We start from the raw sequence: 16087 nt of genomic DNA, 5'->3' as shown, positions 1-16087 counted from the left end.
GGGGCATTTTCTCAATTAGTAATCAAGGGGAAGGGCCCCTTGTGTGTGGTGCCATCCCTGGGCTGGTAGTCTTGGGTTCTATAAGAGAGCAGGCTGAGCAAGCCAGGGGAAGCAAGCCAGTAAGAAACATCCCTCCATGGCCTCTGCATAAGTTCCTGCTTCCTGACCTGCTTGAGTTCCAGTCCTAACTTCCTTTGGTGATGAACAACTGTGTGGAAATGTAAGCTGAATAAACCCTTTCCTCCCCAACTTGCTTCTTGGTCATGATGTTTGTGCAAGAATACAAACCCTGACTAAGACAATTATCTTTCTTTACATTTAAATTCTCTGAGCAAAAGATTGTTTTAAAGTAGTGTTTTTGTCATGTTTTGGAAGAAATATTTAAGATTTTTTCTATCATTTTCTAGGCATAATAGTAGCTTAAATTGTCTAGAATATATTTTAATATAATAGGTTACTGTACTGTGTATGTGCCTGTATGTGTGTATGAATGTGTGTGTATGTGTTTGTGTATGTGCCCACGAATGCATGTGTGTGAAAATGTTTATTTACAGCCCAAGCAATAGAATAGAAGATGAGTCCTACCTAGAAGAGCCATATCAGAACACATATGTAGTCTCTGAGGATCTCCTTAGCTGTATCCCTCTATTTCCCTGCCCTACAACTAACATGCTGAATTTTGTTAATCATGTACTTGGCCTACTTCATTACTTTCCTAATACAAAGCCCTTACACATTTGCACTTTTGCCTTTCTGGGAATGTACACATATGGAACACTGAGAATTTTTCTAACTTCTTGAAGTCAAGATAATTTCATGACTCGTGTGTGTGTGTGTGTGTGTGTGTGTGTGTGTGTGTGTGTGTGTTTGGTTTACCTAGTTAAGAGTTATTGTTTTCAAGCTACAAAATGTTCCATTGTATGACTATACTATTCATTCTAGATAGTTGAGCTGATGCCCCTTCCACTCTTAAAGATATTACAATACTCTATTCTTGTAAATACCTCCTACGTGAAGACAAATTTCCCTAGCACATACATCACAAGACATGCTAGGCCAATCCACACTTCCAACTATCCTGTTTTTAACTGTACCATGTCTGAACCAAAACTGCACTACTTAAATATTTTCTCCAATCTTAGAGTTGTAACATAGCACTTGTGATCTTAATATCCATTTCCTAGATTTCTTATGATGTTGTGCTTCACATTTATGGGCTGTTTGTGTAAAGTGTCAATTCATGTTTGCTGTTCCCTCTGCCCACCTCCCTTTCTGTGTGATGGGTGCTGCACAGCCCAGACTGAACTTGAACTCATGTTCCTCCTGCCTCTGCCTCTCAAACATTGGGAGTATAGTTTAGCACACACATGCACACTCACCATATACACTACACATCAGAAATACACACACACATACACACACACACACACACACACACACACACAGGTGCCACTGTATGTGGGCAACATGCAAACTGTGTACATATCAATTAGTTTAACTGGGGTTTCTTACAGGAGCTTTGGTAGGAGGAAATTCATAAAATCCTAGATAATGCCCTATCTGTGGGTATACTGCTGAGGAAAAGGACTCTCCTTCCCCTAATGCCTATGAGCTCTCAGTAGATGATCAGGGACAGTTGGGTCCTTGTGATGGCTGTTCTTGGTTGTCAGCGTGACCTCATCAGGAATGAACTAAACCCAAGCAGCTGGGTACACCTGTGAGGGATTCTTCTTAATGAAACCATTTGAGGTGGGAAGATACAGCTTTAATGCAGATCTTCAGAGGTGGAAAGGCCACCCTTTAATCTAGGCCAGAACTTTAGGTAACAACCTATAGAAAGGACATGGAAGAAGGAAGCTCTTGCTCTGCCTGCTTGCCCTCACTCTCACTATCAAGTTCATTCTCTCACTGGCATCAGAGCCTCCTTCTACAGGACTCCTATGTATACTGAAGACCAGCTCAGACGTCCAGCCTGGTGCACTGAACAACTGTGGGATTTTTGTCCTTTCTGTTGGTAGACAGCTACTGTTAGACTGGATGGACCACAGCCTGTAAGCCCCTCTATATATAGATAGATTCATCCTATCGGTTCTGTTCTTGAGAACCCTGACTAATCCAGGCCTCATGATCTCTCTCCTTTAACTTGATTTCGATATTATAGGGTCTCAGAGAGACTGAAGCCACATTTTTTTCTATATTTAAATGATTTATTTAATGTATATGAGTACACTGTTACAAGTGTCAAACACTAGCCCATCACTATCCTTCTGAACCCAGTGCCCCTATTTCTGTGCGATACAACGATCCTTCAGGAAAGAAACAGATTCGAGGACTCCTGTCTGAAGCAGGAGAAAACTCTCAGTGATGCTAAGATTTGGGCCCACAAAGAAACACCAGTATTGTTCACCTGCATCTGGTAAGGCTTGCCCTGATCTCGGGCTTTCCATTCAGCTCCTTAGTGTTTAAGACGCTACACAGTCAACCAAAGATGGCCGCCAGTACAGGAGAGACACCACTGAAGAAATAACCAAACTGAAGTGAGGGATTAAGAGAAAACAGCAACAGAACTTGAAACACGGGTCACTCACAATGACTGCCTTGGAGAGATCAGAGAAGGAAGAGCACCGGAATGAGCAGGAAACCAAATAAGCCTTGGTGTTTATAAAACCGCATTTCCATCTGAGAGATTCTGTGCACTCACTCCTGAGCAGGAAGTCCAGAGCAGTGACAAGAAGTCTCTCTTAGGCGGTGTGCAGCTTCTGAGGAAGCTGGGTAGGTACCATCCTACCTATCAGTCAACACGCTAGGGAGGAGCTCGCTGCCTCCGAATGAAAACCTCCACTGGGCAACAATCACCACGTGGATATTTCAGACATGACTATGACAGAACGAAGCTGGTTGGAGGTCCCTCCTAATTTCATTAACGTTTAAATAATTACATTAATTTGTACATGTGCATTACGATATGGATGGTCTATGCACCCCGCAGCTCTTAATAAAGACAGAGACTTGTATTTACTAATTATAGATAGCATTAGGCCTTAGCTTATCTTGTTAAATTAACCCATACATGTACACACACACACACACACACACACACACACACACTCACACACACACTATTCTATGTCCTGCTACGTAGCTGATAATTTACCTTTCCGTGCCAGCCAGCTTCTTCCTCAGCATCTGGCTTCTCCTGCACCTGACTCTCTCCCAGAGTTCCATTCACCTCCAGGAAGTCCCACCTTCTACTTCCTGCATAGCTATAGGCCATTCAGCTCTTTAGATCTTTAGAAACTCTTAGCTGGGATAGGTGCTGGTACTTTTGCAAACAGTTTCTTAAGATCTTTAGAAGTTCTTAGCTGGGGCAGCTGCTGGTACTTTTGCAAAGACTGCCATTGCCTCAAGGCTCAGAGGGGAGCACAGTTAACCAAGAGAGGCTCTGAATTTGAATGATGAAGCACACTAAAGGGAATTGAGGCAATTCTTGAATAGCAAATCACATGCAATGCGATGCTTGTTCTGGTTCTGATGGTGAGATTAGGAGATAGAAGCACAGATAGTATGCAGAATCCCATATACTGTGTGTGTGTGTGTGTACCAAGACAAAATTTACTTCATGAGTGTAAGAGATTAACAGCTGGAAATGAATTATTAAATGAGTATCCTGGAGATGATTATGACTCATGTGCAGGGCAGAACAGGGCAGAGCATAGGGATTTCCACACATAGGATAGGATAGAGCCAACGTTGGTTCTGGCATTTTCTCATTCCCTATCTTCAGATCATGGTTAACGGTGAGTAAGTGACTAAAGGGGGGAAACTAGCAAGCAAATAAACATATCATCAATAAATGTAAAATTGGTAACAGATAGAGCCCTCAGCACTCCCACACTGAGGAAGGAAGTCACAATCTAAGAACCAGCAAAGGCATGAGAAGAAGCAGCATGGTGGACACAAGGCTGGGCTGGCATAGACTCTGACCATACAGAGTGGTTCACTGTCTCAGTGCCACTTAGGGATGGAGGGAGGGAGATTGGCCAGATTTCTACTGAATTTTACCCAGAGATTCAGCTGATTATGTGTAGGTGAGAGTGTAGACCCAGGTAGGAAGGCTATGTTGATTTTTTTCCCAATTTATAAAATATTTTCCCCAGACACACAATTCCAGACTAAAGAAAAGAAGCTTTGCATTGAAAATCATTTACTACACTATGAGATTCGATTTCCTCCTGAGGCTTTTGCTGATACAAGCTCATCTGTCTCAGAGTTAGGTAGAATACATGAAGTTACTTAAGAAAGATCAGGATGAGCACTGCTCACTAGTCCCTCCTAAATATCTCACAAGACTAGGAACAACCTCTAAAGGGTTAAGCAGACTGACACAAGAGCTGAGAATTTATTTTTTAAGCAGGATAAATGGGCCAGCTATAGGAAGATACTGTTTTGGAAGGTCACACATTTCATCATAAGTTTCTGAGTCCAGGCAGTCTCAGTTCTCATCTACTGAGAGTCCTGTGCCCTCAACACCTCCCCGCCAACCCCCAAACCCCCACCCCCCCAACCCCACCCCCGCACACCACCGAGGCTGTTCTAACGGGGTGTTGAGCCTGCACACAGCCCTGGAGCTCACACAACTGCCATTTTTCCCAGATCAACTCTTCTCCTGTAAATATTTGTAGAATTCTTATGCAGCACAGGGCTGAACAAGATGAACTCCAAAGGAACTCAATGTAAATCACTTCCTGGGTGAAGAACTGATATACAGAGGTGTGGGTGTGGCAATCACTGTGCTTTGTGACTGTCGGCAGAGGTCCAGTGCATTAGCTGACTGGCAAGGGAGGCTTTGCACAACACAGCAAACACAATATCAGCATTAAGCCTCTTAGGAAGCAGTCTCCATTTTGTCCTGTTTCTTCTGGAGTCCTGTTAGAGGGGAAAGTGAGGAAGTGTGAACTTTCCCATATCTACTCCTATAGTGAGAGAGAGACAGAATGAGCTGCAGTACAAGCACACAGTGGTCAGACTCCGCAGTTCTGAATATACTGGGGCAGATCTCGCTTTCGACAGTGTTTGCGCCAGGCCACCCTGTGGAGGAAAGAGACATGGGGATAAATGGTTAAATTTTGTTTCCTCTGGCACACACACTCACACCTTGTGAGGGAATATATTGTGAACATGACACTAAAGGATACTGGGTTCTGGGCCAAGAGCTAGTGTGACAAACAGGCTATACCTGCTCCCAGAAGCTGCTACTGACTCTGGACCTGAGTCTGCATGGTGGTTTGATGCTCTGACTCCTCAGCACAGTACGGGATGCTCAAGAGTGATGCTGCATCCCATGTGCTGTACAGTCCACTGACTCTACAACTAGTCTGCAGGACTGAGAAGGAAGTAGTTATATGGGGACTCTCACAAATTGGAGAAATTCCCTAAAAATGATGATGTAGGAAAAGCCCCCAGCTGTACCTGCAGATCACAGAATGACACTTGGGCCTTAGACACACTGCTTATATCAACAGAGCCAGCCACTCCCTTTCCAGTGTTCTAACGTACCATGGTCGAATGCCTTGGGGATCGCTCACAACCCTCTTTGCACATTCCATGGCTTCAGTGATGTCATCCTGCAGCAGAGCTGAAAGACAGGGTGAGGAATGACCAGGACAGTGATAGAACCACTTGAGGTCAGATCCAGTCAGCTTTCTCTGTGGCAGTGAGCACTGAATATAAGGAATTACTTCTGACGTGTCTGTGCATCAGTAATTATTGGAGACAGTCCCTTGATTCTCCTTCAAAACCATATCTGCAGTAACAAATACGATCCTGAATTCTCATCTTAAAAGGGAATAGAATTATAGCAGCAATGCTCTGTACTTGAAAACAGTACTCTTAACTCTTATGTCTTATGTAAGTTGGGCCCCTTCCATGTGACCCTGTGCAAGTCACCCTATTTCTCATTTAGAGAGTCCCTAGTAGGCTTTGGATATCCTTGAGTGGTCCTGGTTTTGAGCATGTGCAACTGCTTGGGTCCTTAGAATCCCAGCCCTAATGAAAATTAATGAAGCGATTGAGGTAGTGAGGACTCACTGGAGGGTATGTGTCTGTCAGTTGGGGTGAGGGAAGCCCCTGTTTATTCACACACAGGTAAACACAGAAGGCAGAAAACTGTCACCTGAGTGCCTACCAGTAAAAGTTTATCTTAAAGAAATCCCAGGGGCTGGAGAGATGCCTCAGTGGCTAAGACTACCAAATGTTCTTCCAGAGGATTTGATTCCAAGAACCCACATGGCAGCTCAGAAGTATCTGTAACTCCAGTTCCAGGAGATCTGAAGCACTGTTCTGGCTTCCACAGGTACCAGGTACAATTGGCACACAGAATCATATCAAGCAAAAATCACACACACACACAGAGAGAGAGAGAGAGAGAGAGAGAGAGAGAGAGAGAGAGAGAGAGAGTCAGAGAGAGAGAAATTAAAAAATTTAAAAGAAAATTTTAAAAAGATTTTAAAAAGAAAAGAGAATATAATCCTTTTATCTATAAAACTTTTCCCAGCAGTTTATATCTAGGAAAAAGAAGGAGCCCAGCTACTTTAAAAGACAGGACTTAAGCATGTTATTTTCAAGCACAGAATATTGCTCCTGGAATTTTAGTTCCTTTTTAAAATGAGAATTCGGGTCACTATTTTTTTCTCTTTTTTTTATTCGATATATTTTTTATTTACATTTCAAATGATTTCCCCTTTTCTAGCCCCTCACTCCCCGAAAGTCCCATAAGCCCCCTTCTCTCCCCCTGTCCTCTCACCCACCCCTGCCCACTTCCCTGTTCTGGTTTTGCCGAATACTGCTTCACTGAGTCTTTCCAGAACAAGGGGCCACTCCTCCATTCTTCTTGTACCTCATTTGATATGTGGATTATGTTTTGGGTATTCCAGTTTTCTAGGTTAATATCCACTTATTAGTGAGTGCATACCATGATTCACCTTTTGAATCTGGGTTACCTCACTTAGTATGATGTTCTCCAGTTCCATCCATTTACCTAATGGGTCACTATTCATTATTGCACATATGTCTCCAGACTCAGGTTTTCTGTGGCTGCTGGGGGTCAAACTGAGATGACTCTTCCATGAGAACTATCTGTCCATCCTCTATTGATTTCAGTTATTTATTCCTTTATTGATTTTGGTACTGTGACCAAGAGCCCTCTGATCTACAGTCAGGGCATTCTATTAGCAAATTACACCCTAAGCCTAAGTAATGTCTCACTTGACTAATTTTGGTGTAGTTAACAATGACTTTCTAACAATAAGGGCAGACTCCCCAGGCTCCTGATGCCTCGCCCAGTGTTATGCCTCCTGCACAGAATCTCTGCTCTTGCAGTAAGAGCAGAATGGTTGTTTGCTGACACTGTAACCCACCTTCTCTTACCGCTGCAGGGTATCCCACAAGCATTCACTGCATCTGGAGTTTTGCTGTCATTGCACCAGTTTCGGCTATTGATCTGAAATATCCCATAGTTAGTACTTTGGTCTCCAGGGTTGTAGTTTATAGCTTCCGTGTTATAACCGCTCTCATGCTGAGCTAAACACACCCCTGAGAAGAAAAAGAAAATTTAGCAATAAGTGTCAATAGCAAATGATCTATACTTGATACCAAAATCAGTCTTTTGAGCTGGCTGTATTTTAGATGTGATGTACTAGAAGTACAATCATGAAGTTAACTTATATAATATGCTACAACTAGATCAGCCTGGGTCTAGCTATGCAGCCCAGGGTAGTCTCTGGCATCAAGTGATTCTCCTGCCTCTACCCTTCATGTAGGTAAAACTGCAGTACCCAGTCAGCAAGTAATTATCAAGTGCCCCAAAGAGAACCACTTTGAGGACAAATCAATTTGCACCAAGAGTAACCAAGTTAAGGGACTTTTCAAAACATAAACCTGTCAAAGTGGTGCTCAATTTTATTCCCAGCAGTTGGTAGGCAGAGGCTGGTGAATCTGTGTGAGTTTGAGACCAGTCTGATCTGCATAGCAAATTCAATGCCAGCCAGTGCTATATGGTGAAACTATGCCCCCTTCCAAATAAAATAGCTATTTCTTCCATTGGTTTTACCACCATCCCCAACCCCATCTCATCCTTCAAGATACCTTTGCCTAAAAGAGAAATGCAAATAGTAGTTAGGCTAATGTATGCTGCTAGAAGTATTAATATTAGAAAAATAAGGATTTTCTCAGAGAGATTGTTCTTATAATCAATGTGAATTTTCATGTTACATTAGAATTCTTTCTTCTACTCTGTGTTACCAAATATCCTTCTTTGGCACTGAGCTTGCAATATCCTGCCTCAGCATCCCATTGCTTGGAATCCAGGAGTGTGCACCATCAGAAGTGTTAAATAAGAATATTGAAAGCAGGAATTTCAGAACAGAAAAGGCTATTCGGCAATTTCATCCATCCATCCACCCACTCATGTCAGGAGCCATAATGGGACAAACTAGTAACTAGCAGGTGGTCATCCTAAAATGTCCTGCCTCAGATTATTATATAATCTGTGACAGATGCAATTTTATTGAGCAAGCCTGTAAGGGATCCATTTTAGGAAAGGTTCCTGCTATTGATATGCTTTTTCTGTTATTATTAAACATAATAATTCATAAGTAATAGCACACCCCTTTGGAGCTTATCTCTGCAGGTCCACAAAAATGTACTTTATTATATTGATGCTAGGTAGACAAATAGATAACTCAAGTCTTAATGATCTTTCTATAAGAACTCCTAAACTTATATCTGTTATTAGTAAACTCTTTTATAGTGGGACTGCTATTAGGCCCTTTTCTTATAGTCAAAACTGCAATAAAAATTTTGCCAGTCTTCAAAGTGTCACCAATTAATTACTCTTAGATGGTAACCAGCCTTTCTCCTACTCAGAGCACATTCTAAGAGGTTGTAAAACAATTAACCAGAGGTTATAAAAAAGGAACTAAGGATTTATTATAGGTGCTAGGAGAAAAGATAAAATATTGACTGGCTGTATTTACACAAAAATTCACTAATAACAGTTGTGGCTTTAAACCTTCAGTGAAACTGTGAGGAAGAGACAGGTGATGGATATTTAGCCGGATAATTGCTCCTATTGGATATGCATGTAAACATTCTCTGTTGTAAACTTCTATTTCAATTTATGATTTTATTTTTTATGTTAACTTGTGATGAACTTTGTAACATGATCATGTATTCTGAAAGATGTATAAATATTGAGGACAAAGAGATCAAGAGGAGTGAGAGTAGAATTTTTGCCTTTCCCCACTTTAGGATCTTTCTGCTTTTCCCCTTAGATAGCTTTTATAGGAAACTCTTTACAACTTAGTAATAAATGCTATAATAACTTTTCTAATGGTCCCTTTCTTCCTGTGACTTCCAACTATCAGGGTGAATGTTAGAGCCCAGCAGTTTCTCCTGAAATAGTACAAAGGGCATTTACTTAATCTCCTGCTGTTTTAGGATGAGGTTATAAGTTCCTAATACTGCAGTCTCTGGCCTTAGAGGAACATAGATAGTGTGTCAGCTACAACAGCATAGTAACTTAGACTAAGACAAGTAAACTTTTTTATTATACAGCAACCATAAATATCTCATAATACAAAGTCTTACCTCATCCCAGTCTCTTAAGACAATGCCTTACCCCCCGAATCTTGTAAGAGAAACTCTTACCCCCAGCTGACTCTCTTCCCCCTCTGCTGACTCAAAAAGAACAGACAAGAGAGAAGAGCCTCTGTTTAGCTTTCTACCCCATTTTTTAATAGGGTTATTTGGTTCTCTGGAGTCTAACTTCTTGAGTTCTTTGTATATACTGGATATTAGCCCTCTGTCAGATGTAGGGTCAGTAAAGAGCTTTTCCTAATTTGTTAGTTGCCGTTTTGTCCTACTGACAGTATCCTTTGCCTTAGAGAAACTTTGTAACTTTATGAGGTCCCATTTGTCAATTTTTGATCTTAGGGCATAGGCTATTGGTGATCTGTTCAGGAAAATTTCCCCTGTGCCCATGTGTTCAAGGCTCTTCCCCAGTTTCTTTTCTTTCAGTTTGTGTGTCTTGTTTTATGTGGAGGTCCTTGATCCACTTGGACTTGAGCTTAGTACAAGGGGATAAGAATGGATCAATTTGCATTCTTCTGCATGCTAGTCTCCAGTTGACCCAACACCATTTGTTGAAAAGGCTATGTTTTTTTCCACTGGATGGATTTAGCTCCTTTGTCAAGGATCAAGTGACCATAGGTGTGTGGGTTCATTTCTGGGTCTTCAATTCTATTCCATTCATCTACCTGCCTGTCACTGTACCAATACCATGCAGATTTTTAACACTATTGCTCTGTAGTACTGCTTGAAGTTGGGGATACTGATTCCCCCAGAAGTTCTTTTACTGTTGAGAAGAGTTATTGAATGGCTGAGAAGCACCTAAAGAAATGTTCAACATCTTTAGTTATCAGGGAAATGCAAATCAAAACAACCCTGAGATTTTACCTCACACCAGTCAGAATGGCTAAGATCAAAAAGTCAGGAGGCAGCAGGTGCTGAAGAAGTGATGAAGAAAAAAGAACACTCCTCTGCTGCTGGGATTGCAAGCTGGTACAACCACTCTGGAAATCAGTTTGGTGGTTCCTCAGAAAACTGGGCATAATACTACCAGGGGACCCTGCTATACCACTCCTAGGCATATACCCAGAGGATTCTCCAGCATGTAATAAGGACACATGCTCCACTATGTTCATAGCAGCCCTATTTATTATATCCAGAAGCTGGAAAGAACCCAGCTGTCCCTCAACAGAGGAGTGGATACAGAAAATGTGGTATATATACACAATGGAGTATATTCAGCCACTAAAAACAATGAATTCATGAAATTCTTAGACAAATGGATGGAACTGGAGAATATCATCCTGAGTGAAGTAACCCAATCACAAAAGAACACTCAGGGTATGCACTCACTAATAAGTGGATATTAGCCTAGAAGCTTGGAATACCCAAGACACATTTCACATATCAAATGATGCCCAAGAAGGAGGAAGAACAAAGTATGGATCCTTGGGTCCTTTGTAGAAAGGGGGAAAATATACGCACAGAAGGAGATACAAAGACAAGAGGTTGAGCAGAGTCTGAGGGAAAGACCATCCAGAGGCTACCCCACCCAGGGATCCATCCTATATACAAAACCCAAACACTATTGTGGATGTCCACAAGTGCTGGCTGACTAGAGCTGGATATAGCTATCACCTGGGAGGCTCTCCTGGGGCATGACAAATATAGAGGAGGACACTCTCAGCCAGCCATTGAACTGAGCACAGGGTCCCTAATAGGGGAGCTAGAGAAAGGACCCAAGGAGCTAAAGGGGTTTGCAGCACCATAGGAGGAACAATATGAGTCACTCAGTATTCCCAGAGCTTCCAGGGACAAAACCATCAACCAAAGAGTACACATGGAGTTACCCATGGCTCCAGACACATCAGCAGCAGAGGATGGTCTTGTTAGATACCAAAGAGAGGAGAGGCCCTTGGTCCTGGAAAGACTTGATGCCATAGTGTAGAGGAATACTGGGACAGGGAAACGGGGGAAGGTTGATTGGGGAAGGGGAGATAGCTTATGGAATTTTGGGGGGAGGGTGAACCAGGAAAGGGGACATTTGAAATGTAAACAAAAAATATATTGAGAGAGAGAGAGAGAGAGAGAGAGAGAGAACCCCCCTGCCCAGGCTGGCCCTCCAGGCATAGACAGACATCTCTCTGTTGAGAAGTAGTCACCTGAATCAAATCTGATTGTGATAACATAAGCCATACGGAATTTTTCCTCATCCACATCTTCGGTTGTGTGAAACTAAAGCCCACCACAGAGTGAAGAATGATACTAAGTCCCTTTGTACTCAGTCTCTGAGGACCTCGTTTATACAGCAACTAGGGGCAAATAGGATCCCTCTGCCCTGTGTAGAAAGGTCAAAAACTTTTTTAAAATATATCTCAGAAGTTGCACACCATTGTAAGAGAAGTGAAGACAGACACCATGTCAGTCCAGGATCTCAGCTCCCAAGTTCTGAATGACTGAGTCTCCCATCTGTTCTCAGCCCTCTTTGTCGTGAGCTGCTGAGTCTGAACCAGCTGGAAAACCTAGTGGCAGCCCATGAGCACCTCAGGTCCTAGGCCTTAGCATGGCACACAATGCCCCTCCAAGCCCTCACCCCAGCATCTCTGATTCAAAAGACAAAAACTGATGTCTTTAGTCAAATGAACTCAGCCACACAGGGAACAAACATGAAAGCGTATGAGGCAGCTCCCTCTCTGGTCACTCATTGCTCTATTGTCCCTGTGTTGAAAGCTTAGCTGGAGGCCTCAAGAAGACACTTACAGTCTGACAGGCTGACTCCACTGTAGCCAGACAATCCATTCCTTTTCAGAGTTCTGGCCAACTCACAGCGTTCATAGACCTTGGCCTGAACACTGACAGAAAGCAGAAGGAGCCCCAGAGTCAGGAGAGCCTTCATGGTGACTGGAAGCTGGATCAGCTGCTGGCTGACTAGAGACAGCATGCCTGCTATTTAAGCATCCTCCAAGTCCCTCCTTTCCCAACAGTTTGTGGCTTCCTACTTTTGAGCTGTGTGCAAAGCAGGAAATTCCAACAGATCTATGGACTTCAGCACTTGACCTTTTTTCTCGTATGTTGGATGAGAGATGCTCTGGCAGCCCAGGAATAAGTGCACAGTATTCATTTTAAATTGCTTTAAAACTTAGCTCATTAAGAATGGAGAAGTACTTCTGGTTCTAAATTAGAGTTCTTCTTCCATTTTATTATGAGGTTAAGCAACTGAAAGAAAAGAAAACAATATTTACAGTTAAAACCAACAACTATTTTCACCAACATGCCTTCGTATTAAACTATTCTGGGTGCATCCAAAATTTTGAACTGATTTTTTTAAAAATCATTTTGTGTGGAGGGCTGGAGAGATGGCTCAGTGGATAAGACCACTGACTGCTCTTCCAGAGGTCCTGAGTTCAATTTGCAGCAACCACATGGTGGCTCACAACCATCTGTAATGGTATCAGATGCACTCTTCTGGTGTGTGTCTGTAGACAGCTACAGTGTATGCATAGAAATAAAAACGAATAAATCTAAAATAAACACATTATTTTAAAAAATACATGCAGCCCCCTGAGATGATCATTTTAAAGGCTGCCCATAGTAGGATTTATGTGTTTGGTTCCCATTGATACTTCATGTTTTAACGTAGAGAGGAGATGCAGAGAGCATGGCACGAAAGGGGCAGTAGTAATGTCCACAAGAGCCTCTGCTACACTAGCAATACTAAGCGAACCATAGCCACCAAATGCTCCAGAGTAGGATTCAATTAAGCAACATAATGTCATGTGACACATCCTTGTCAAGGAGTACATGTCAGCAGGTCATCTGGGGGAAACATACAACCAAAATGATTTTTCAAAAAGGTTTATTTATTTATTTATTTATAAGAAATATATTTATTTTTATGCTCTATATATGCATTATAAAATATGGTTTCTGCGCCTGATCCTTTGGAGGCCAGAAAAGAGTGTGAGATCCCTGGAAAGCAGTTTCAGACATCTATGAAAAACCACATGGGTGCTGAGGATTTGAACCTGGGTTCTCTGGGAGAATGAATGCCCTCACATGCTGAACCATCTCTCCAGGCGCTGTGGGCATCCTTAGAAAACAACACTGTTAGAAAGCATTAGGCCCTGGCCCTGCACACAGAACAGAGTCCATGCCACAAACAAAGTTATCCCTTTGCCCTTTCCCTAATTATCATTTGTGGCAGCTACTGTGCTGGCCATGGAGACACCCTCAGTATTGGTTGTCACCCTGAGATACACCAAATGCAATGGTCTTGTGTGCCTATTAGAAAGGAATGGGCTGGTTTGGATGTCCTAAATTATTTGTCCTGGAGCAGGAGATATGGACAGGGACAAGATTTAATCTTATTATTCCCTTGAGATAATAGACTAAACAAGGAATTTAATAGTAAACTAGCAAATCGGCATAATTTTAAGTAGAAATTTGTCTCCCAGAGAAATTTGCTATATACTAGATGTATTATTTGGTAAGTTACATAATATTTGCTATGTTTTTAAAAAAGAATTATTTATTTTATGTATATATAAACACTATAGCCGTCTTCTGACACAGCAGAAGAGGACACTGGATCAAATTACAGATGGTTGTGAGCCAGTATATGGTTGATGGGAATTGAACTCAGGACCTCTGGAAGAGCAGTCAGTGCCCTTAACCACTGAGCCATCTCTCCAGCCCATGAATTTTGCTATCCTAAGAAAGGTACTGAGATTTCTGATAGCATCCTGGTCCTGTAGTCCTGGTTGGCTGAGGGTTTGTTGGTATTCTCCAGTGTCTGTCTCTAAGGGCTGGGACTGTGGACATTTCCACAACACAAAGCACAGCTGCCTTCTGCTTACTCTCTAGTCACAATCTATTCAGTTTCCTTACGGCCAAAAGCAGAGGAAACTATGAAGAGTAACAGGCGCTTCAAGCCTAGGAGAAGGAATCCAGGAAGGTTCTAGTTGACTTTTGACTAGAGTCTAAAATGCTAATCAACTGTAAAAGACCAAGATTCTGTCATAGTTTATGTTTCTATAGATACTCTGGCCCTTCTTAGAAGGGGAAACAAAATACACAGAGAAGGAGATACAGAGACAAAGTGTGGAACAGAGTCTGAGGGAAAGACCATCCAGAGAGTGCCCCACCTAGGGATCCATCCCATATACAGCTATAAAACCCAGACACTATCATGGATGCTGCTTTCTGACCAGTGCCAGATATAGCTGTCATTGGGAGGCCCTGCTAGTGCATGACAAATACAGAGGGGGACACTCTCAGCCAGCCATTGAACTGAACACCAGGTCCCCATGGAGGAGCTAGAGAAAGGAACCAAGGAGCTGAAGGGGTTTGTAGCGCCATAGGAGGAACAATAATATGAGCCACCCAGGACTTCCAGAGCCCTCAGGGACAAAACCATCAACCAAACAGTACACGTGGAGTTGCCCATAGCTCCAGATGCATGTTGCTTGATCCAGTAGCCTGAAACACATTAGTTGCCCAGGAAGATCCTGCTGTACACTAGCACCAACACCACCCAAAGAGTGGTCCTGGAATTCACCACTGCTGCTACACTCTCTGGCCAGTTCCTCAACCCCTGAGCTCCTCCTCTCCCTCTCTGCCTGTGGAAATCAACTAGAGTTCTGAAACTCACCTCTGTGGCATCAGAGTGCAATGTTCTTTCCTATTTTCTTCAGTAGTGTTTTGAGAGGGATTTTGTTGCGTTTTCCTGCTTGCAACTTTCTTTCTGAGTAGTCTTGAGAAAGAACAAGTCATGCAGATTACTGAAGGGGCTGAGGGAGGGTGGTCAGTATTGGGAAAGGAGGCTGTGTGGAAAATACAAGGAAGAGATGCCACACACATCTGGAGGAGTCACTAAAAATAGTTCTGAAAGTAAAAACATTTCAGCACAAAAGATACAGAATGCTAAGACCCTTGTGTGGATACATTTGAAATGTGAAAATAGTTTTGTGAAGGATATCCTTGGTTTTAAGTTCTTAATTAGCTTTGGACAATTTTCTATTTGGAGTGTCTTTGCATCTTTGCAATCTACCTCTGTCAGTGGACAATGTTGGTTCTCAGTTGGAGGTAAAAGCAACTCCAGTTGACTGTACCAGCCATTTACTTCTTCCTCAGGTACCAGAATGCTCTTGCCTTCATAGAGCTTATACAGGAATATCACAGCGACTGAAGCAGTTTTCAAGTGTGAATTGTACAAAAGCTAGGCACAATGTCTGCGTGGGAATAGACAGACATAATGATCCACTGGAGGAGGTTCCATCTGGGATGTCCATGACAGGTATCACAATGACAAAGTGTTAGGGATGAAAAATTGCTGAAGGAAGACACCACACTCAATAGTATGCAAGAACAAAGAGCATTTATTCCTAAGAAACAAACAGCATGCAGGAGTTATGACTACTTCAGAATGGCAACCCAGACAAAGACACTCAAGCCCCTTTTATAA

General features: G+C 42.4%; 1 protein-coding gene across 2 annotated transcripts; it reads right to left on the bottom strand.

Moving 5' to 3' along the window:
* Positions 1–4564: 4564 nt before the first annotated feature.
* Positions 4565–12580, bottom strand: LOC127671036 (lysozyme C-1-like). 2 transcript variants are annotated; one of them, XM_052165704.1, is made up of 4 exons: positions 12385–12580; positions 7426–7590; positions 5557–5635; positions 4565–5088 (listed from the first exon to the last, which is right to left on the bottom strand). In XM_052165704.1, the coding sequence occupies exons 1-4, from the start codon at positions 12563–12565 to the stop codon at positions 5022–5024; spliced, it is 492 nt and encodes a 163-aa protein (XP_052021664.1). In that variant the 5' UTR covers positions 12566–12580; the 3' UTR covers positions 4565–5021. The 2 variants fall into 2 exon arrangements, with proteins under 2 accessions (XP_052021664.1, XP_052021665.1); XM_052165705.1 differs by lacking the exons at positions 4565–5088; positions 5557–5635 and adding an exon at positions 6185–6339.
* Positions 12581–16087: the final 3507 nt, after the last annotated feature.

This window comes from Apodemus sylvaticus, chromosome 20 (assembly GCF_947179515.1).
Source record: "Apodemus sylvaticus chromosome 20, mApoSyl1.1, whole genome shotgun sequence".
Taxonomy (NCBI): domain Eukaryota; kingdom Metazoa; phylum Chordata; class Mammalia; order Rodentia; family Muridae; genus Apodemus; species Apodemus sylvaticus.
The sequence above is the reverse complement of the archived record's forward strand: the minus strand, read 5'-3'. Positions and strand labels throughout refer to the sequence as shown.